Source organism: Necator americanus, chromosome IV (genome assembly GCF_031761385.1).
Source record: "Necator americanus strain Aroian chromosome IV, whole genome shotgun sequence".
Classification (NCBI taxonomy): Eukaryota; Metazoa; Nematoda; class Chromadorea; order Rhabditida; family Ancylostomatidae; genus Necator; species Necator americanus.
Window position 1 is genome coordinate 18,999,433 of NC_087374.1, and position 21,021 is coordinate 19,020,453.

General features: G+C 41.4%; 6 protein-coding genes across 9 annotated transcripts in view; 2 read left to right on the forward strand and 4 right to left on the reverse strand.

Moving 5' to 3' along the window:
- Positions 1–581: 581 nt before the first annotated feature.
- On the reverse strand, positions 582–17,210 carry RB195_001877 (uncharacterized protein; the record flags this gene model as incomplete). 2 transcript variants are annotated; one of them, XM_064198856.1, is made up of 4 exons in its annotated part: positions 582–711; positions 1,613–1,689; positions 4,545–4,633; positions 4,695–4,764. In XM_064198856.1, the coding sequence occupies 4 exons, from the start codon at positions 4,762–4,764 to the stop codon at positions 582–584; spliced, it is 366 nt and encodes a 121-aa protein (XP_064054737.1). The 2 variants fall into 2 exon arrangements, with proteins under 2 accessions (XP_064054737.1, XP_013290647.2); XM_013435193.2 differs by lacking the exons at positions 1,613–1,689; positions 4,545–4,633; positions 4,695–4,764 and adding exons at positions 7,779–7,894; positions 17,202–17,210.
- On the forward strand, positions 918–2,766 carry RB195_001878 (uncharacterized protein; the record flags this gene model as incomplete). Its single annotated transcript, XM_064198857.1, has 2 exons — positions 918–966; positions 2,111–2,766. The coding sequence occupies 2 exons, from the start codon at positions 918–920 to the stop codon at positions 2,764–2,766; spliced, it is 705 nt and encodes a 234-aa protein (XP_064054738.1).
- RB195_001879 (uncharacterized protein) lies at positions 3,182–3,685 on the forward strand (the record flags this gene model as incomplete). The annotated part of the gene is made up of 1 exon (XM_064198858.1): positions 3,182–3,685. One exon carries the CDS (start codon positions 3,182–3,184, stop codon positions 3,683–3,685), a length of 504 nt encoding a protein of 167 aa, XP_064054739.1.
- RB195_001880 (uncharacterized protein) lies at positions 15,265–15,555 on the reverse strand (the record flags this gene model as incomplete). The annotated part of the gene is made up of 1 exon (XM_064198859.1): positions 15,265–15,555. One exon carries the CDS (start codon positions 15,553–15,555, stop codon positions 15,265–15,267), a length of 291 nt encoding a protein of 96 aa, XP_064054740.1.
- Positions 15,716–16,009, reverse strand: RB195_001881 (uncharacterized protein; the record flags this gene model as incomplete). The annotated part of the gene is made up of 1 exon (XM_064198860.1): positions 15,716–16,009. The coding sequence occupies one exon, from the start codon at positions 16,007–16,009 to the stop codon at positions 15,716–15,718; it is 294 nt and encodes a 97-aa protein (XP_064054741.1).
- A 1,305-nt stretch (positions 17,211–18,515) lies between the features above and the next one.
- The window catches only part of RB195_001882 (uncharacterized protein), a gene marked incomplete at both ends in the record, with an annotated part of 26,864 nt that continues 24,358 nt past the window's right edge, over positions 18,516–21,021 (reverse strand). For all 3 annotated transcript variants that reach the window (XM_064198861.1, XM_064198863.1, XM_064198862.1), the window contains 8 exons: positions 18,516–18,644; positions 18,692–18,769; positions 19,061–19,165; positions 19,440–19,580; positions 19,732–19,788; positions 19,914–20,040; positions 20,113–20,238; positions 20,342–20,436. In XM_064198861.1, the coding sequence (XP_064054742.1) occupies positions 18,516–18,644; positions 18,692–18,769; positions 19,061–19,165; positions 19,440–19,580; positions 19,732–19,788; positions 19,914–20,040; positions 20,113–20,238; positions 20,342–20,436 (858 nt within the window). The remainder of the gene's footprint in view (positions 18,645–18,691; positions 18,770–19,060; positions 19,166–19,439; positions 19,581–19,731; positions 19,789–19,913; positions 20,041–20,112; positions 20,239–20,341; positions 20,437–21,021) is intronic.

The window sequence follows — 21,021 nt, forward strand, 5'->3', positions numbered from 1 at the left end:
TCTATTCATTGTGATTTGGGCTTCCGTATGATCGAAATTTCAAAACTAGCTACCACCCTCTGATTCAGACGGAATCATACTTGCATATCTTATAGCAATTTTAAAAGGACCAGAAGTTTGGTGTTATCACGCGAAGTGCGCTCGAAGTGTCGCAGTGTAGCTGGCGGTGACAATCGAGGTGGAGTCTTTCTGCAATCCGACTGCAGAGATGAGTGAGGTCCCAGCCCATTGCAACCGCTACCGCACTGTGTCGGGCGCAGCCATCCACCCAATTGCAGCGGGCCTCAGGTGGTTGGACTATAGGCAAGTTAGTGGATCAGTTCAGTTGTATTTACAACGTCCTTAGGTCTTTAATCATTTCTAGATGAAAATGACCGATTCAAAACCATTAGCCATAAATTACAGTCAATCTAGTGGGGGCAGATTTTCGCCAACTAAGAACAACATCACTGTTTACGAAATGTTCACAATAGGATTAGAGACACAAGAATTAGCTCCGACGAGAGATACTTGAATCGTGGTGATCTTCTGCGTCTCTAAATTCAGTCTACCCGAAACATCGATACGGTATTGAACGTTGATCATTGTCTCTTCGCTGGCAGGCACGCATTTAGCTCAGCGATGATCTCCTTTTCTGCGGATTGAAGTTGGACCAGCTGAAGAAGCATCTCATCGATGGCGCGATGACCGCACATTGAAGAACGTCCCGTACTGAAATTAGGATTTCGAAGCAGATTCATTTCATTTCATCTTACAAAAATTTCAATCGCATAATCTCGATAGTTTCTCTTCAGAGAAGTATGCTCAATTTTTCTGCGAAGATTGTTGTAAGATAATCATCAATATGTGTGTAATGCGTTGTGTGAATATGCGACTAGTGATGTGTAGAAGGATTTGGTGGCAAGCTCTGATCACCAATGGGTGATACTCTTGGTCCGAGTAACAATGGTGAAGGGAATGGACACTGTGAGCTGAGTCGACTGATGAGTTTACGTTGAATAATTCCCCTCACTACACAGACACACCACGGTAAACTGATGAACTTTCACTTCAGTAGAATAATATTATAATACATCTGGATGAAGTGGAGGTTCGGCGGCTGTTGCACAGGAAAAGAGAAAAGAGAACTGTTGCACAGGAACTGGTACTTGTGCTGGACTTTACGACCACGCGTTTACTACAACTACCCTGTCCTCACGCTACTCACACATCTCCATTAGTGGTTACGCAGTGATCGCCTTTCGTAGGATATAAAAGATATTAGTTATGTACTAATTAATGTTGAAGATGTGTATTGGTCTTAGATGAGGAGTACGAGGTTGTTAATTGACTTTATTACTTACTTCTCACTTACATACTTGATAGTGGGCTCGCGTTATAGTTCGGCGCGGTTGCCGCATCTTCGCTGAGGCGTGTCGTCCTTCGATGCAGCCCTGCCCAACCTTCTCGATCTACGACGAGAGCTTCCACAGTTCATCACTGTTTCTTATCCTGTTAGAGTTGACGCCTTGTCAACTCTCGCAGGATAGGAAACTGTCTATCGACACCGAATGACCCGAGAACCTCAGGTGAACAACATCCAGTTCAGCGCAACGAAACAAAAAGTTGTTACCAACGCTTCTTCTCTCCCTTAAGTATTTGTCCTGTTCTGATTGGCAGGACGCTGCAGAACACCACTTCTTGCAAAATCTGAATACCTTTTGCCACAATAGTGTACACGTTATATAGCTCGTATGTACCCTGAGCGTAACTTAAACGCCTGACTGCGTTTAGTACAAGCAGGGCTACCACGAGCAGTACCCGTACACGAGCTCCCACTTTATTAGCTATCGTTCAAACTCTTTTTTAGGGCCTAAAACGGGTGATGCAACTAACAATCAATCAGCAATTAACCCGATCAGCCTCTTTGAAGCTCTAGGCACGGTACACTCGTCATTCGTGGAGAGAAGGTTCCGTCGCGAAATGTAGGCGGTGTTGGTTTTGTTGTGCACCCATCTGTCGTTCGTCTTGTCGATTCTTACGAGATCCTGTCACCTCGTCTGGCCATTCTTCGCCTCCGCCCTGCACTAAAAACCCATCAGTATCATCAACTGCTACTCACCAACTTCAGCAGCTGATCAATCCGAATTGGACTCGTTTCACGAGGAGCTGGAGGAAGTAATCCGCAGCGAGAAGTCCTTCCACAAATTCGTTGTCGGAGACTTCAACGCAAAACTAGGAAAGGCCACAGAAGAGGAATACAGGGTCGGAAGATTTGGACTAGGGGACCGGAATGAAAACTGCAATCGTCTCGCCGGGCTATTGTCTGCCGCTCGCCTCTTTCATGGGAACTCTCTTTCCATGAAAAAAGATCATCGTAAGTGGAAATGGGAGTCGCCCAGTGGCGCGACTCGTGCGGAGATCGACCACATACTCACCAACCGGAGGTGGTGTCTACTTGACGTCTCATTAGTACCATCCTTTTGTAGTGGTTCTGATCACCGTCTGCTTCTTACGAAAATACGACTTAGCCACACGATTGAAAAGAACATCTGCTATCGTCAACAGAGGAGAAAAGAAGTCGTCTACGACGACTGCGTACTCGAGGACTCCTTGTCCCAAGGTGACTGGCACATCGAGGAGGACACAAACGTGGACTGCGAGATGCTGCTCAGAGAATTAGAAGCCTGTGCTGAGCGCGCCTCGAAGCCGCGCACGACAAACTTGGATCGAATTTCGAAGACCACCAAGGAATTGTTGGAAAGAAAGAAGGGCTTTGAGGCTTGATCCGAATGCATCGCATATTGAGCGGTTAGCAGCAAACACTTCTTTTGAAATACAGGCGGAAGAAGATTCTAGAAGCAGCACAAAGAAGAACGAGTCTAAAGAAGCGCCGCAGGGATCTCCGTGAATATAATTTTCCGCCTGCTGAGCCTTGCTGAGCGAAGACGGGACTCGCACGTCTTCTCGTCGTGAGATGGAAATCATTACGGAGAGGTCCTATTCGAACCTTTTCCGTTCATCAACCCCTGTGTCAAGCCCGATCATCCCCACTGGTGAAGCTCCACCACGGATTCTCCCTTCAGAAGTACGAGTCGCTATCAAGAGCATGAAACCTGGCACAGCCCCCGGACCTGATTTTATATGAGCAGACTTTCTTCGGGTTAGTGGCCATCCACTTGATGTAGTCTTAGCAGCGCACATGACATCCTACCTTCAGAAAGAAAGGATCCCAGACCAGTGGAAGACCTCGCGAACCGTTCTTATCCATAAGAAAGGTGACCGAGAGGACCTTCGGAACTACCGTCCGATATGCTTGATGAGCGTGTTATACAAAGTATTCACCAAGATCATAGTCACGCGCATATCTAGGACGCTAGATGAAGCCCAGCCTCAAGAACAAGCTGGATTCCGTCAGGGGTTCTGCTGCCTGGACCTTGTCGAGGGCCATAAAGGTTTGCCGGGAATACGCCTTCCCCTTGTTCTAACCTTCATCGACTATAAGAGAGCCTTCCACAGCGTAGAAACGAATGCAATACTGTCAGCGCTGGTCGATCAAGGTTCCTATGTGAGGACATTAGCCAATCGCTACGATCGATGCTCCACGAAAATACAGCTTTTCCATCGCTCTCTCACCATACCCATTGGAAAGGGAGTACGACAAGGTGATACTATATCGCCGAAGCTGTTCACAGCTGCATTGTAATGAATAATGAAATCACTTTCCTGGGAAGAAAGGGGCATACGTGTTGATGGAAGATTCATCTCGAACCTTCGCTTTGCGGATGACATCGTTCTCTTTTCGAGCAGTACCAATGAAGCAGAAACGATGCTCAAATAATTGAACGAAGCAGAGAAGAGAATAGGACTGCGAACAAACAGAAAGAAGATCCTCACAGTATGAGTTCCTCATGAACAGAAACTGTTCATGAGGAACTCTTACTGTGAGGACGCAGGAGTACAATTTGAAGGCTCCCAAATCGTGGAAACTTCGTCATACGTATACCTCGGACGTTCTACGAACATGGACTTGAACTACTTGGACTTGAACTTGAAGGAAGAATTGAATAGAAGAATGAGAGCAGCATAGGCAGCATTCGCACCCGTCAGGGAAGCTACGGACCATCTAACGGACCAAGATCTTCGTGCCCATCTGTTCGACTCGACAGTTCTTCCAGCGCTCTGTTACGCAGCGGAGACGTGGGCAGACACCGTTGCCACGTCTAGGAAGCTATTTACTACCCACAAAGCCCCTGAGAGATGCCTTCTGAAGTTTAACCGGCGCGCACAACACCTAGACGGTCTTCGCAGCTCCGACTTAAGAGGAATGTCTCGTCTTCGCGACCCAGCGGAATATGTATCGAAAGCAAAACATAGATGGGCCGGTCACATTATGAGAAGAATCGACGATAGATGAACTAAAAGAACGCTAGAATGGACCCCAAGAGATGCTAAACGCCATCGAGGGAGACCGCCAACGAGATAGGGTGACGTGTTCGCTACACGGATGGACTAGCTAAGAGCTCAGCTGGATACTGCTCAGGGACCTCGTCAACGTCACTTACGAAACTTGAGAACATCTTGGATGACAATGGCGAGAGAACGAAATGAATGGAAGAAATGCAGGGGCCCGCACGTTCAGTGAAGACGCCATCTAAGTATCTAGGTAAGTTAGTTGCGGAATTTTCTTCAGTTAAACTGTTAAAGTCGCCTACTTGAGGCTCCATGGAAACGCACTCGACTATCTCGCGTACACCTCGGTCGAACAATGCACTTTGCCATCATGCCGAAGTTAACCGCTAGTCCAATATTTATTTGAATGAAAGTATGATTCGGTAAGAAATGGGTTGTTTTCGAGACCTACTTTTTACCGAAACATACTTTCACTTATCTTACAACAGGCCATCTAAAACCAACATTCGTGCTTTGTATTTGGTGTTGAGCATTTTTGGTCGCAGTTTTCAAATTTTGTATAGATATACACGAACACTAGAGACAAATCTCCCTTTCGTAGCTCTTTGCCATCTTTTTATTCACGCACGCCCATTCCCCATACCCATGCTTTCAAGACACAAAAGTTTTACTTCCACATCGTTTGCAGGCTCTTCTCTCCATTGATCAATCAACTAACATCTCATTATCCCAGCGAGTCAGACTGAGGCGGCCAAAATGCCATACACATGCACAGAGCTTCGTTAAGTGTTCCGGATTATCATATAATCTAATTTTGCTGGGACGGATGAGTTACAGGAGAGGCCTAAATTTATGTTGTCTGGGCAAACATTAGCATTAGATTGAAACAAACAGTGTGTCAAGCTGACGAATTGTGCACGCTACTGCGGATGCGTCGTACCTGCCCCCGCGCAATCACGCCAATTTATATTAACTGAAGGGAAGAGTTTTGGGAGAATCATGCTACACCTGTTATTGGTCGATGTTAACGGTGTGACGTGTGTGGTGAACAAAGAACATTCTGGAAGTTTTTTCTAGTTTTTAAATTTTCTTCCTTATTTATTTATTTTTAAATTTTCTATTTTAAAAGAACTCTTCTGAGTCATCGCTTTCTACGAATAGCGTCGCAGCTCTTCAGCTTCGAAAGCAACATGCAACAAGCAAGATCTCTCTCTTCCTCGCTCTCTCTGCTTTTTTCTCTCCTCCTTCATCACTTCTCAGAAGAAAGCGTGGATTTTTTTCTGTACTGATTTTCTTTTTTTATCATAATTATTATCATTATTTCAGCTTATGTTATCTCGCACAAAACCCCGAAAAGATACTCTACTGCCGTTTCAACGACTTTGCGATGAGTGCTCTGAAATTGCTTCCGCGAGTGTGCACAGTGATTTTTTTCATCTGCCCTTACCCTCAGCATCAGAAAATTGCGAATGGCGGATATTCGTGAAAAGCAGCCGGAACGAACTGTGCGCTACACCATTTTCACGACAACGCTAGCCTTCATGTTCTTGGGGAGATTTTGCGGAAATTAACCGATGTGGACAAAGATAGAGTCTCCATCTATTAAACACTGACCGACTTGATAATCTATTGTCCTTTGTCTCGTCTCCTCAAGGCTTTCGTAGCTAAAAGAAAGAGACTCAAGTTGAATGGCATCATCGTTTGTGCGACAGCCCATTTCTTCGAATTCAGTTCCCAAAGTAATAAAAAAGAGAACTAGTTACCTTTGTAGCACACCTTTGTACATGTATTATTTTTGTATTGTATTATCATGTATTTATTGTGAACTGATTTTCTGCTATTTTCGTTGAAGATGCGAGAAAAAAATAGAAAAATAAAAGATGTAGAATGGTCAAAAACGTTTTGTTAAACACAGTGCAGAATTTGCAATTCATTTTTATGAGTTTTGGGCTAGTAGTAAAGAATGTTCTGAGAGGGGGAAAAGATTAACTCGAGCTGTAATGACAAATTCCTTCTGCTGGTTCTTGACTGACCGATTTATAAATTTCCCCATTCTAGTTTTCAACTACAGATCATGCGAGGCGTGTTTGACTACTAGAAGTGGTAAATTCAAAAAAAGAAATCCTTTAAAAGGAGCACATTTATTTCTTCAAACATATGACTGCTTTAGACTTTCTTTAGAACATAACGATCTACATTGTAGGGATTGGTGAGAAAAATTGTTGATGTTTTGTATTTTGTAGAAAAGTCACTTCCTCAAGTGTCAGAAAATTTTTCATGGTTAGAAATAATGTGTTGCACAATCAAGTGGTTACAATGTTAAATGTTACCTTCCAGGATAGCGTCAAGGCTAATTAAACCTTTTCCGTATGATTTTGATTTGTGACCGATCAAGGAGATATTTTATGGTGCTCGAACAAAAAAGGGACAAAGGAAACATTAAAGCGAACCAAGTGGTTTTTTTTTTGCATTTCACAATCCATAAGAGCCCAGAGTTTGAATCTAGCAACTTTCTATGTTCTTCCAGGTTAGAGATGTCAGTCTTTTTAAATGTATTTACCACATGGTTATCCATGTATGTATGGACAGAACGAAACAAACAACATAAATATATACTATGAAAGATAAAGCCATTATGCTCTTCTGAATCATTGCTCGTCGAGCGAGACAATTAGGGATTGAATACAGCCGCGCGAGGTGGAAAATTTCAACTCCTCACCGTGACAGATTCATAGTTCAATGTTTATTTAATAACTAATTAGGACATCTGAGATTGTTTTATAAATGATATTACAAGATATTCTTATACCTTACATGTTCACTGACTTCAGCATGCATCACTATGGAATACCTAACTAACAAACTATCCTGACTAGTAATTTACGGTGCAATTAGTAGCTGTGTTGTCTGTTTAGATCCTCCTCGTTGGCTTCTGATTAGCCACAACCTCAAATGTGATTCATCGGAAAGCGTATAGGGACGAGTTCAAAAACCAAGTTACATAAAATTACACGCCTGTCACTCCTACATCACACGAAGCACTTATCTTTAACAGGACAATGTCGCCAAGTTCTTTCTTTTGGACTTTTTACTTTTAATTAGGAAGAGAGTGATAAAGAATGTAAAATTGACTATGTCAACTCAAAGACAAAACTTCTGCGTTTTTGGACTCCGGAAGAACCGCAAGTCAACCACGAATGCGTGAGATTTTTTGCTATTGCAGACAAGGCCCACTTCAAGTAAATATTCAAATAGAGCATAAAAATGTTCATTCTAATGGGTCACATAAGAAGTTTTCATTTGCCATTTTTTCTATTCACTCCTGCAAAGGAGTGTTAATTCATGATGCAAAACGATACCCGTTCACTAGAATCAATAACACTCACGTTTTCAAAGAGGCAAGCGGTTCGTACGGTGCACTTCTCTTATTCCACTGATCAGTGAACGTCATCTGAGCGAATGTGAGCGCCAAGAATGCGAGCAGTACGAGCAGCGCCCTCATCTAGAACGATTTTAGGGTAGTTCGATAAGTTGATCACAATCCTAGCTGGGTCAAAACGATTGTATGCGATGGAACATATCCAATAGCGTTACTCAAACAAGCATTGAGAAATAGAGAGTAGTATGTATTCGCAAATACTAAGTGACGATACACTTTCTCTTAAAATCTTATTCTGACCTACTCTGTTAGGTAGTAGACTCTAGAAGATGCGAAATTGCTTGACATGGGCATCTGGGGAAATTGTGAACGTGGACACGGATCGATATTGCCTCATTCAGATCAATTATTTGACAAAATAGGAAAAAATAGAGAGTAGAATGGGCGAAAAAACTAAAACGAAAGGAAATGTTTCTAATTAGTGTTCTCAAGGGTTACAGTCTCTTTTAAGCCTTGGCCCAAGTGATTGTGGTCTAAGGGTTTTAGGATAAAAATTATTAGCAGACTTATTATCTGAGCGTGGGAAAAATCAGCGGAAGACATAACAACTATATAAGGATGTCATTACTAAAAGATTCGGAAATCCAAAAAACAGGTATTCGTGTTGTGCGGACGTCGGTGAAGATGTTAGTGAGCAAATTACTTTGACGGGACGTTCTGGAACGCTTGCTCCGCCCCATTCGAGAAATGACGTCGTCTTCTTGGATCCGTGAACTGCGGCGATGAAACCTTCAACTACGCCCACATCAAATGAGTAGGTGGCGGGGATATCGTGGATTTTCAGATTTAATCTTTTGGCAAGTACATGGACTGCGAGGTTAGGTGCGTGAGAAAGAGGAAAAAATTTGAGATATTCTTCTCATGTTGCATCGTGTTTGTACATATTTTATGGATCGAAATCAGTAATTCTCTTTTTTCTTCTTGGCATCTTTTTTGTCCTAAGCAGATGTCACGCATGAGAATATTACATTATTTAGAATTTGTAGAAAGACTTATGAAGAAAATGTTTGGGAAGTTCTAGATTGCTTTCTTCATCCCAAATCTCATTTTCTCCCCAGAAGCGCGACATCATAGGACCGAAGCTTCTAACAAGCTACGCGTAGAGATATGAAAGGTTGCTTTTATATAATTCCAGGTATTAGCACCGTATTATTCACTTTTTTCTCCTATATTTGAAATAAGCAGTAATTAGTTCCATGAAAATGAATAAAATAGCAGAATCGTGAGAACTGTAAATAGATGAGAGTATTATTCGAAATTTAGATGAGCGAAGAAGTGAGAAGTTCTCGAGAACTTATTCCAGTGTGCGCTTATTGTGCTAGCAGTAGTTATGTATCCCAGGTAAGACTCGTTGCATCATTTGCATTAAAATCCATGCACAGCTTTACGTTCTGTAAGAAGACTGCTGTTAATATGGTCCGTTATTTTTACTTTTTTTGTGGAAGTTGTTCGTGCTTTTAAAATGTCGGAAATTGGGCATCTCCTTTCCCCGTGATGTCAGGTATACACCGATATCCTGTCTGAAATGAATAATGTAGCATCAGCCTACTAGATTGATGCGTAAGTTTCCCGCAACTTCTCTTCTGGAGGCGAATCGGTCTGGAGGTATGCACCATACTCGTCTACCATTCAACGCCAACACTCGGGCAATTTAGCAATTTTCTCCACCTAGAAGTATGCAGCGGTTGGGATCGAGGCTGATAGTCAAAGTAGTCTCCGAGTGTGGAGAAGTGTGGCGGAAAGTTAACATATATCAGATACTGCTGCCGTTGGAGATAATTGGAGATCGCTTCTGTGCTTCGAATGCCCTTTAGAAATCTTGTTTGGTCCTTGTGTTTTCATCTTTCCCTTCTTCGTTTTGGTTTGTTTTTCTCTGTTTTGTTATCTTGTCTGTTTCTGATGTACTAGACTTGTTTCCCCTATCTAGCGCCTTAGGGGTGGTGTAGCGCAGTCGGTGAGAGATTCTGCTGGGTCTACACGATCGATGGTTCAAATTCGCACTCGTGCCAACCAAGCCTCGATACGTCGGTTAGAACCCGCAGGTCATTGTAGACTAGATAGGCATTTGTAAACTCCAAACGATTCCGAACGGAAGTTGAACGCATTGGCGCATTACAAAAGCATTGGATAACGCTAAACACTTTATCCTTCATCCTTATCTAACACCTTAAGTGCACTTCATGAGTGATTAAACACGATAATGTGTCATTTCTAGGATTTAGCACAATTAGAGGTGCGCAATTTTCTAAGAAAACCAAGTACAATCGGCGTAAAACGTCGGTGAAGGCAAGCCCGGACTTCCCTCCACAGTGAGCGAACAACTACTGGAGCTGTTTTTTTTCTTCGCTTTTATGTTTCTCTCTATTTTTTGAGTTATAATCCATGAGAAGGCCTGGTCTCTTCAAGTTTCTATTCCTTCAGTTTCATCGTTTGTTTTGCTTCTATGTCTGTGGGATCATGGCGTGTAGATATTGAGTTTCTGTTTCATTTCTTGTGTAATTGTGCATGATTTGCGTTTGCTATCATTATAAAATCCCAAAACTCGTCTTAGAAAAGGTTAACATAACTAAACAAAAGATTTCAAAATTCTAATTCTTGCAAACTGAGGTTTTTGAGGACATACTTGAATTAGGAGAAACTTCTGAACTAGTGAGAAAGGGTCTTCTAGGTATATCAAAATCGTACGAAAAGGAACCACAGCAAACAAACAATCAGAAATCAAATGCCCACAAACTACGATCTTAGTGGCATACTAGGAGCAGAACAAATGATGAAGATACTGGAAAAGGATTTCATTAGTTTGCAATTTTTTTCATGTAATACTACGCGAAAAAAAATGATGAAAAATCACAAAGAAGGCAAAAAGAAAAGAGATCCGGGTAGTTTTCCAAATACTGTTGAGAGGGCTCAGTGCAAATCTTCACCGAGCTTATGCAGCGTTATATCACAAATTAAAACGTTGACCGGCCTGTATTGTGATAGGTACGCTCAAAAATTTCCAGCTTCTAAACAAGCAAGCTGAAATTTTGTGGAAATACTTGAAGGCTTCCACCCCACGAATCTGGGGTGGTACGGGTTTCAGCCGAGAAATGGCTATACGGGGTCGTAGATTGTGGGGAAGACGTTCATCTCTCCGTGTATCAGTGTAAAAGGACGACACTGGCACCTGTTTTTTTTTTTTACGACGGCATCTGTTACAATGAGAAACAGCATTCCAGAATAGTCCATTTCCACTGACGTAGGGAGAGATGAACGGAATCACCCTCTTCCCCACAATCTACGATCCTGTATAGGCGTTACCCCCGTACCACCCCAGATTACTGGCGTTCTGACCTGAGGTATCCGAGGTGGTGCAGATTTCAGGTGGAGTATTCGTATACGGGATGGGAGACTACGGTGAAGGAGGTTATTCCGTCGATTTCTTGCTAATTGCTGTAACAAAACGGCCCGGAAGATGCGGCGCCGCACAAGACTGGCGCGCTCCAATCGAACCTCTTGTACAAAATGGTGCGCCAAAACGAATGAAGCCGAATCTTTCGGGCCGTTTTTTACGGCAATTAGGAAGAAATGGACAGAATCACCTCCTCTCCAGAATCTGCTATCCCGTATGCGAATACTCCACCTAAAATCCGTACCACCTCAAATTCATGGGGTGATGCCTTTAACTGCCTTTAACGTATTATAGTACGGTCAACGTTATGATTTATAATATAACAAAGTGTGAGCGGTTGCGTAGGGGCGTATCATCAAAGTTCATCTAACGCGTCAGTTATGAGCGAATTTTCGACAGTGTCAAATGTTAATGTCAGCGTCATAATCTTCAGATTAGGAACTGGGACTTATCGCAGCGCGCATTCCTTATTTATGGACAATTAGAAGATTACTGTCTGTTGACTGACTGTTGAGTAGAGGATACCCAAACCGAGACTTCTCTTCTCCGTTGACGCGACCACCGTTGAAAGTTGAAGGTATTGACAAAAAGTGCTAACTTCTCGTTCATAGAAACATATGAGACAGGGTGGAATATAGAGGAATGTAATTAAAAAAAAATTAGGAGTAGAAACGTCAAAACTACCAAAAAACGTGTAATGTGGTTATTTTGCGTCTTAGCTGCTTAATCCGATTACTAGTCGTGTCAACAATTTGTTATTTTGTTACCACTTCGTCTTTTGTTTATTATTACTATTATTACCATTATTCTATAACATCTCGACTAATTAATAGTGTAGTTTAATTTCATAAACTGCAAAAATACGGTAGACGTATTCTATGTATTTGCACATGTCTCGATTTGTAATTTGGTTAGAAAAAAAAGTGAAAAACGAAAAGCAAGTAGGGTAATGTTTCGAGATAGGTGTGCCTATTGACCGCACGGGCAACTCAGCCCAGATATGAGATATGATATGAGATAGCCCAGATATGATATGGTCTTCTCACTAAAGACTGCGTCTTATTATCTCAGCCACAGTTATTTTACGCTCGAAAATCTCCAGGAACAGATCGAAGCTCGACACCAAATTGGAACAAACGTTGCGTAAGCAAGGGTATTGGTAATCGCATGGAATTGGTGGAGAAGAAACAAGTGATTGAAGAGAAATTCGATTTGCGTCCACGAATGGAACATTGCTGAAGAGCGGTAAATCGGTTGTTTACTGCGAAGGTTCCACTCGCAAACCTACGAAGGATTCAATCTGTTGGTGAGCTGGGCACTTGGAAATCCAGTTACAATTCGCTATAACCTCGAAAATCCAGGAGACTATTAGTTTTTATTACTCGGGCGAGGCCAAACCCCAAGAATACATAGTATACAGTGCTTTACGATCTTAACCCAACTTTCGGGCGAATTTTGAACTTGCATCGGCAGAATTATGAACGTGCGTTCATTATTGGTGGTGTTCACCAATCATGAGCCCACTGATGTTGGATTCCCTCATGGAATATGACCCTCATTATTTTCGTTAGCTTATTCGCCTGCCCTCTTGTCCATTTATTCATGTGCGCTAAAATAAATGACATCGTTAATAGGTTCTATAGACATTTTGCCTTAGGTACACTTTATTTGTTTATTTATTTGTTCACCGACAGTTTAAAGGCAACGAAAACCTGAAGATTTGAAAGCTATTGCGTTAACCAACAACAACGTTCACTTTGTCAAAAAGATACGATGGTAATGAAAAGAATTAGATCGCCACAATTCAACTAAGAAATATCATCACTTATCGTTGGACGGCTACTTTTATCTGGATTATGAGTGTAAAAGTTTCCCTCTTCAAAAAAAAGTGGGAAAATCTGGACTCTTTAGCAAATTGCATCTCTCGTCCAATTGTCCTCGTTCCATTTGTTCTCCACTTACTTAACTGATTTCATTCAGATATTAGACGAAATTGAGTTTTACTCACGTAATATACGGGGAATATATGACTTTTCTCGCATTTAGTAGAGAACAAAATTTGAAATACAGTGATGTGAATGGGAAAAATCGGATGAAAAACCCTGATTTTCACAAAAAAAAAATAGCGTCTATGGAGGTATGGAAGGCATGTGAAGGAGTATGCTGCAAGAGAAAAAATCACACTGAAGCCTCACTATTTTCACATTCGCTGGCTTTTTTCTATCCATCTGCACTTTTGAGGTTCAACAAAGAACCGGATTCGTTCATCTAATATAATTTACTTTATATATGCGCACATTTCTTTTAAAAAAAGTAAAATCTATGAAGAGTCTGAAACAGCGGCAATTTCGCTAATCAAAACGCACCTCTACGTTTCTTCACATTTTCACTGAATGGTACAGGAGCAACAACAAGAACTACTGATCGTTAACCAAGGGGCAATATCTAGTCATCCTCTCGCAGGCGGCAGTACAGGAAGCGTAGTTTACATAATTTTTATGTAAGAATGAGTGTTATAAAAGAAAGAACAAGTTTTGCTGGGTGCAACAAGTCGACCGTTCCCTCGCGAATTCTGCAACTGCTATTTTACTTTACTTTCCGAGAAACTTCGGTATTTGTGAGTCGTCAGAAATTCACAAACTCATTTACTTTGAAATAAATGACTGACTTATTTTACTTAATCGGCGAGCGGATGTTACGGCCTGACGCTTCTATCCGCATCTTCGCCCAGGTATGTCGTCCTCAATCATATCCGAGCCAATCCTGTTCGATGTTCAGCTAGAGTTTGCACAGAATCCATCTATTCGTCGCTATTCCATATCCTGCGAAGCCTTACCTCTCGCCTGAAGTGCCTAACCACACTGAGTGTTCTCAAGCCTTCTTTCATTTCCTCAGTTCAGAACTTTCTTTTACGACCAGGAGCGCTTTCCCAGTTTGAGATTGGGAGCATTCTCACGACAACCTTGGCAAGATGATCTCTTTATACCAAACCAAAGGTGACCAAAGAAGCGAAGACGATTTTCTATGACTACTTCAGCAAGCCAGCCAGATGTTGATGTTTTCCACGTGTCATCCGCTCACGCCATATCCACTTCCGAGTAAGGTTCTTCGTTATGGCACACCATCGGTCAAAAGTAGCCTAACAATCATCCAAACGGCTCAATGAGTTGAATGCCGAATTAGCTTTAGCGCATCTTTGCTGAATATCTTTTTCGTAACTACCATCGTTTTTCAGCATACAGCCTAATAAATAATAGGATCCCGAATAGTAGGACTCATCCACGAGTTCAAAAGGTTGTCATAAGCGAAGTCGCAGCCCGTAGGCTGCAGCTAATTTTGATACAAGGTTAACAACATGTTATAACTTCGCGCCCTTTGTCTCACTCCAGTTAGAAGAGAATATTACTACATCGTCGGGGTACTCGAGGTCCAGCAAGGGACTTGCAGACGGGTGAACTGTTCTTCGCATGTTCTTATGTGATCAACGACAAAGTTGAACAGAAAGGGTTACGCCACGGCCCTTTGTCTCACTCCAGTTTCCACTTTGAATGCTATATTAAATTCAGCTGGTGCTCAAACAGTAGCAGCTGTTCTTCTATTCGTATCTTTTTGTAGGTGTACGAATTTTTCTGTAACTCCAACGGCGTGAAGCGCGTTGAGAAGACGGTCTCAGCGAAGAGAAGATTCGAGAGCTCTACAGTTACCTTTCCTGAAAGGGGCTTCGAGGTCCAGAAAACTAACTGCAGAACTTTCGAATCCCATTGCCACACTTCAATCACTCTGCTCACAATAAACACCTGATCAATCGTCGATCGAGCAATGTGAAACAAGGTTTGTTCGTGGCCGGTGGTATCTTCGCAATACTTGATTACTCGCTTATGGATTATTCGCTCAAAAACCTTGTGCATTACACGCAGCAGTGATACTCTTCGGTAAATCTTGGGTTCCGTGACGGATAGCTTCTTGAGAATAGGAATTATGATAACGTCTCTCCAAGAGTTGGTTATGCTTTCGTCATCCCTTATTGAACGGATGATCTTCTTTATCCCACGAATCCTAGAACGAGGAATAGATTTGAGCATTCTGCGCTGATTCCATCGTCTCCACCAGATTTTGCTTTCATCATTTTTCGCATACAGACGAGAACCACCGATTCAGTCGGTGCTTCTTCGCTGACCGCAATATATGTCGGTCTTTGGGCGTGCACGAGTTCAGAGACTGACGGCGCTTGCAGGTTAAGCAAGGCGTTGAAATGTCCTCTCCAGATGGGCAGGGTTGCCACCTCGACAGCGACTCCGTTGGCAGTGTTCAGAACAGGCAAACACCTCTTCATGTTGTTGCTGTACTGCCTTAGCAAAGTATAGGCTTTTTTTCAGGTTCTTGTCCTCCCATGCCTTTTCAAGCTCTTTCGCTCTTGACGCCCATTCTCGTTCTCACGATCACGTTTCAGCTCACGACACAACCCCCCTCTCTGGCGCTTCTCCTGGATGAAGTCAACAGTAGTGCGGGTTACACATACAGAACTGTACGTGGATCCTTGTCTCCGCAGATGCGAAGGCGAACTTCTTCCTTGGTGTTGAAACCGCAAGCTTTTTCTTTGCAGCGTCCTGAATGCATTTAGTGAAAGAGTTAGCGTTATCCGCTCTTTTCTTCGTCGGTAGTAAAATATTGATCGACACTCGTTGGCTGAACTTCCTTCTGCATTCATCTTCCTCCAGCCCTGCCGAGCTTAGTTTCGGATGATGTTGAACTCCACGACTCCTCTCCCTCTCCCGTAACCGTACCATCAAGAAAAAACTGAGCGGTGGTCGGAGTACGACAATACGACATCTCAGACAGCACTATACTTTCGGGTATCTGACAAAGGGACGTTCTTTGTCAGAACGTGGTCGAGCCAAAGTTTGAGAGTTCTGGTCTTTCGCTTTCTGCTTCTGTTCTTCTGATGTCAAAGAAGTTGTCCTTTGCCACGTAAGCTGATTGCGTCGATGATTTCTCTTGAAAGTGGATGCAATAATGAGGTTCGCCTGCTCGCAAATGTCTATAAGACGATTTTCGTCGTTTGCTGTTTGCTACGTGGGGTAAAACCACTTTTCAAGCACATAGGATTGTTGTTGAAGTCTGCTGGCTTGGTATCTTGGATAACAACGTATTCAGTTCATCGTAAAGTGCATCTTTGTTGTGGTCCACAGCAGCTTCCATAGGTACATGAGCATCCACGATCAAGAGTTCAAGTCCTCTGCGATCCCGCAGTCATAGAAAGGCGCGCCTTGACGACATTGATTGAAGGTCCTCCACCAGGTTGTTGTGATAGTTCCTCACAGCTATTGCGCATCCTCCTACTTTCCTTTCATCAGCATTGCCGTAGTATTATAAATAGTGTAATTGTAGATACTGATTATGCCGCGATTTCTGATGATATCTGCATGCACTGTTTCCTGCCATGCAGCAAACGGTGCATGCAGATATCGCAGAAGTCTGGACAGCGCTGCTTGTTGGAGTTCACTGGATAGTGACTTGAGTCCAATAATATGAGACGGAAGCTTGTTGCCAAAGATTCCATTTTCCCCTCACGCATTCGACCTCTCAAGGTATGGATTTTGGCATGTACTGGACAACAGCACCTTTTTCAATGTATGGGAGGTTTTTGCCATGTAACAGACTAATATCATTTGGAAGCGTAGGTGCAGATTACATAGCTCTTACGCTCCCAAATGATATTAAAAAGTTAGCTGCTGACAAAGTAGCACTCGAAGAAGCGAATTATACAAGAATAAGAATTTGGAGAATTAGAGGCGACGAAAAAGGGTGTAAAATATAATATGATAATATGAATGTAATAATGAACGTAAAAAGTTCCCGTGATCACATTTAAAGTTTTTCTTTTATATTTACAAACGATCTTAGTAGTGCCCATGTTCGACTCTTCTTGAATCTTCGCGTTTTGAATTCACAGCTGTAAATGCTAAGATTACCACATACTTGATTCATGAAGAGGAAATCCTCCACCTTTCCTAAATGGGACCCTACTTTGCTGGGTCACAGTCCTCTTGTTCTACTTCCATACACTGCGATCTATTATCCTGTAATGATGCTGAATTTGAAATGTTCAATGATTTCGTGTGGTAGCCTCACAAAACTACAATCATCTTTTCTGGAATATATCTCATCATGTTGCCAAGTTCTCATCCTATTTGCAAAAGGATGAGAACATACGTGTGATTACGTTCTTGCGTGAAAACGAGCGTTGATCACTCAGGTTATCTTACGAATTGAAGTTGGCAAAGGAAAAAAAAACCAGAAAACACTATACGTACGTTGAGTACTCAATAACGTTTTATTCTAAAGGAAACTCAGGAATGAGAGAGAGAGTTCTCCAAGGACCGAAGGAAACGCTCCAGCCAATAAAACTCTCGGAAACGTTTCCTTACACAAGAATAAGAAGAAAGATAAGAGTAAGTAGCTTTATTAAAACAATGAGCATATCTTATAAACATGCCAATCAAATTTTGACTACAGTACAAACCATAGTTCCGATCAATAATAACATTGGAATTTCCCCAAATGAAGCCTCAACGCAATCTATGGCTTCCTAAAGAATCCCATCTTATCGTAAACACTAGAGTCAATGACTAACGGAAGTAAAAAAAATCACATAGAAACAGGAAGTCGATAACAGACTTAAAATGGAGATTAGTAAGGATTAAAGTATACACAACGTATGAACAAAAAAAAATTAATGACGTAATAATAACGAATGAACTAAACCAACAACTAATTGATTACAGACCCAACAATTTTCGTTTAGACTGTATCATAAGGCTGCATGGTCTAACTGCGCAGTTGTCGTTAAAATATGTTATCAATAAATAAACATTGTTAATCACAACCTCTAAACTCTGATGCTTCCCACGGATACAGAAGCAGAAAGGACTACCATAAAACGCGGCGATTTCTAGACCGCTACTTTCGGGAACCACTTCAAATTGTGCTTCTTGATAAATTATGAGAGTTTTTAATGACCAGTCGCATATTATGCTAATATCCCTCTGAAACTGTGAGTCGAGTACAAACTACTAATACACTCTCCATTTTTTCGACAAGTAGTACAAGCTCACATTCAAAAATGAAGATCATTGAAGAGATCAATGACGCTGCAACAAAACTAACGAAGAAAGGAAAACATGGTGTGAATTGGCAGTTACTAAAAAAAATCTAACGCCCTAGGAAGTCAAATTTCTAGGGCGTTAGATTAAAATTAGACGACATGGTTGACGGTTGAAATACTGCAAACACTTAAAGCTCCACTGCGAAAATATCCGTCTCAACCACAGTCTGAGGCTCAATACCGAAAACTTGACGGAGGGTATTCAAGGTCCATTTGCTTTGTTCTGTGCCTCTGTTAACAATTTCGTAGATTTCTTCCTAAATAGAGCAGTTCGAAGAGGGTTTTTGAGCAATAACACTTATACCTCGATTGAGCCTTTCACGATAAAATTATGTACAGTGATGGCACGGCGCTGGCCTATACGATCAATTCGTCCAACTGCCTAGAAAGTGCAGACTAGAAGATCAGAAGAAAAACTTTTTAGATAAAAAACTAATGCATTATTTCCCTTTGTTCCGAGTTCTTTTTTCTTCTTTCTTTCTTCTTTATTATTATATTATATACCTTTATTATTATTATTACTCCAAAGTTCCAATGATGCTTAAAAGAAGGAGATAACGAAAAAGTTGTGCGCGAAGTGAAAATTGATCATGAACATTTGAACTTCAACTTCAACATAGATGTACAGCTTTAAGTGAAGTAGTTAAGTAAAGCATATCCTGACGAGACAGACCTGTGCAAACACAGATATTTCAGTAATAGGCTCCATGAAGAAGACATGGTTAGCTTGTGTCAAATTTAATCCATTTGCACCCATTCTTAAAGGCATGACAAGTATCTGAAAGATAGTGAAATACATTATTTAAAAAAAAGATTTTGAGAAAAAGTATAAAGAATTCTTGTTGTCACATTATCTTAACGGAACTTCAAGCGCAGTTAGGTCGGTTGAGGCAACTTCTGCAACTGTTCACTATTTATGTATCAACTCTATCAAAAAAAACATCAGTGACAGGGTCAGCTTGCGTGGGATTTTCAGTCTCAAAATACCTTCTCTTCCTAAAAATTTCAAAGAAAGACGCATATTTTACAAGAACTCCTTAAAACACGTTCACCTTCAGTTCCGGATCGCTACGGAACTTGCTAAGAGTCTTCGATTTAGATCCCTTGTCTAGAACTGCATAAGGAAGTTTCAGGAGCCTCAGAAGAGCAGCGAATGGCGGAATCGCTGCTGAGATCGACGTGAATACAAGGACCTGAGGTACAAATGAAATATATCATGCAAATAAAGCCAAGGATTAAGAGACAAATACCCATGCTAGCTAATCTCAGTAAATAACAGAGAAGAGTCACAATCAATTCCAAATCAAATCGATACATATTAAAAGAAATTGCAAACCATCTAACTTTGTTTGTAGGATCCTCCTCTATTAGTTTCTTCAAATGACGTATAATTTGCTCGAACTAAAATTAAAATAAAAATACCGAAGTCACACAAAACACACTGGTATTTGAGTTATGAAGCCTGAATCCCGTCTCCCATGAACTGGGAAAATAAAGAAATGCATTTCTGTAGACTCCAAACACACCTTAACAGTTAGTCGAACACCTGGGACCAACTCGTCGTTTTTGTCCACTACGTACATGGTGCCATCTACCGGAAACACTTGTCGGCATGACATACAACGCACCTTGTTCGCTTGTACTGGCATCATCCTTAAAGAGTTAGTGGGAAAAATATGCAGAGAAAACTTAGTTGGTTCAAAATAGGGGAAGTGAAAGGCTCACGATTTTAGCTTCTTCATACAATTAGTACAAACGATATGAGCACAGGGAAAAACAATCCATATCTCCTTCAACTCGGTATAGCAACAAGGACATTCACGCACCGTGTTCGGATCACTTTGATTTTCACTAAACTGGGAAGTGGAATAACTTGATGCACGCTTAATACTTAATGATACTAATACTAATAATAATACTTAATGAACCAGATAATATCTCGTTGCAAGTTTACCGCTGCAAAGTGTTGAGATAACGAAGGGCGCTCAGCGAACTCGAAAGGGTCTTCACAGCTACTGACTCTGCACGATCATAGATCGCAACGGCTATCTGGAAAGTAACTATTTTTTCCTTCTTCAGCCACAGCGAATGCGAACACCACAGTCTGGAGAAAAGCGCTCTTATTGATACGTGCAATTCTATCCTTCTGAAAATGGCCTCAAAGTGAGGATACTTTTTTGTAAACACCAGACATCTATCTCCTGACATCAAACTCTCAAACTTTACTGCAGATCTGTTCACCACGTGACATTCTATCACTGTAAACAGTACATGCATCACATTATCCGTTAGTAATCTCTTAGAAGATCAAAAAGACCAACCTTTAGTCTAAAACTATCTTTTAAAGTGCATACCATTAATATTGTATAGTTTTCTTGCAATTAAAGCAAAGGAACAGTGCATCACCGAATATAATCTAGTATTTAAAATTATTGTGAATAAAAATTTGCGTTGTTGTTTACTACTTCAAGATCTTACATAAAAAAAATCCATAATCTTTCCTGACAAAGTTTTTCCGCATTGAAACGTTTTTATTTTGGGTTGGCATGGACTCTAACCATAAAGGCACAACTATGTTGTGGCTGGCTTAATTGCTTCTCCATTTACATAATATCATGATAGTTTTAATCATGA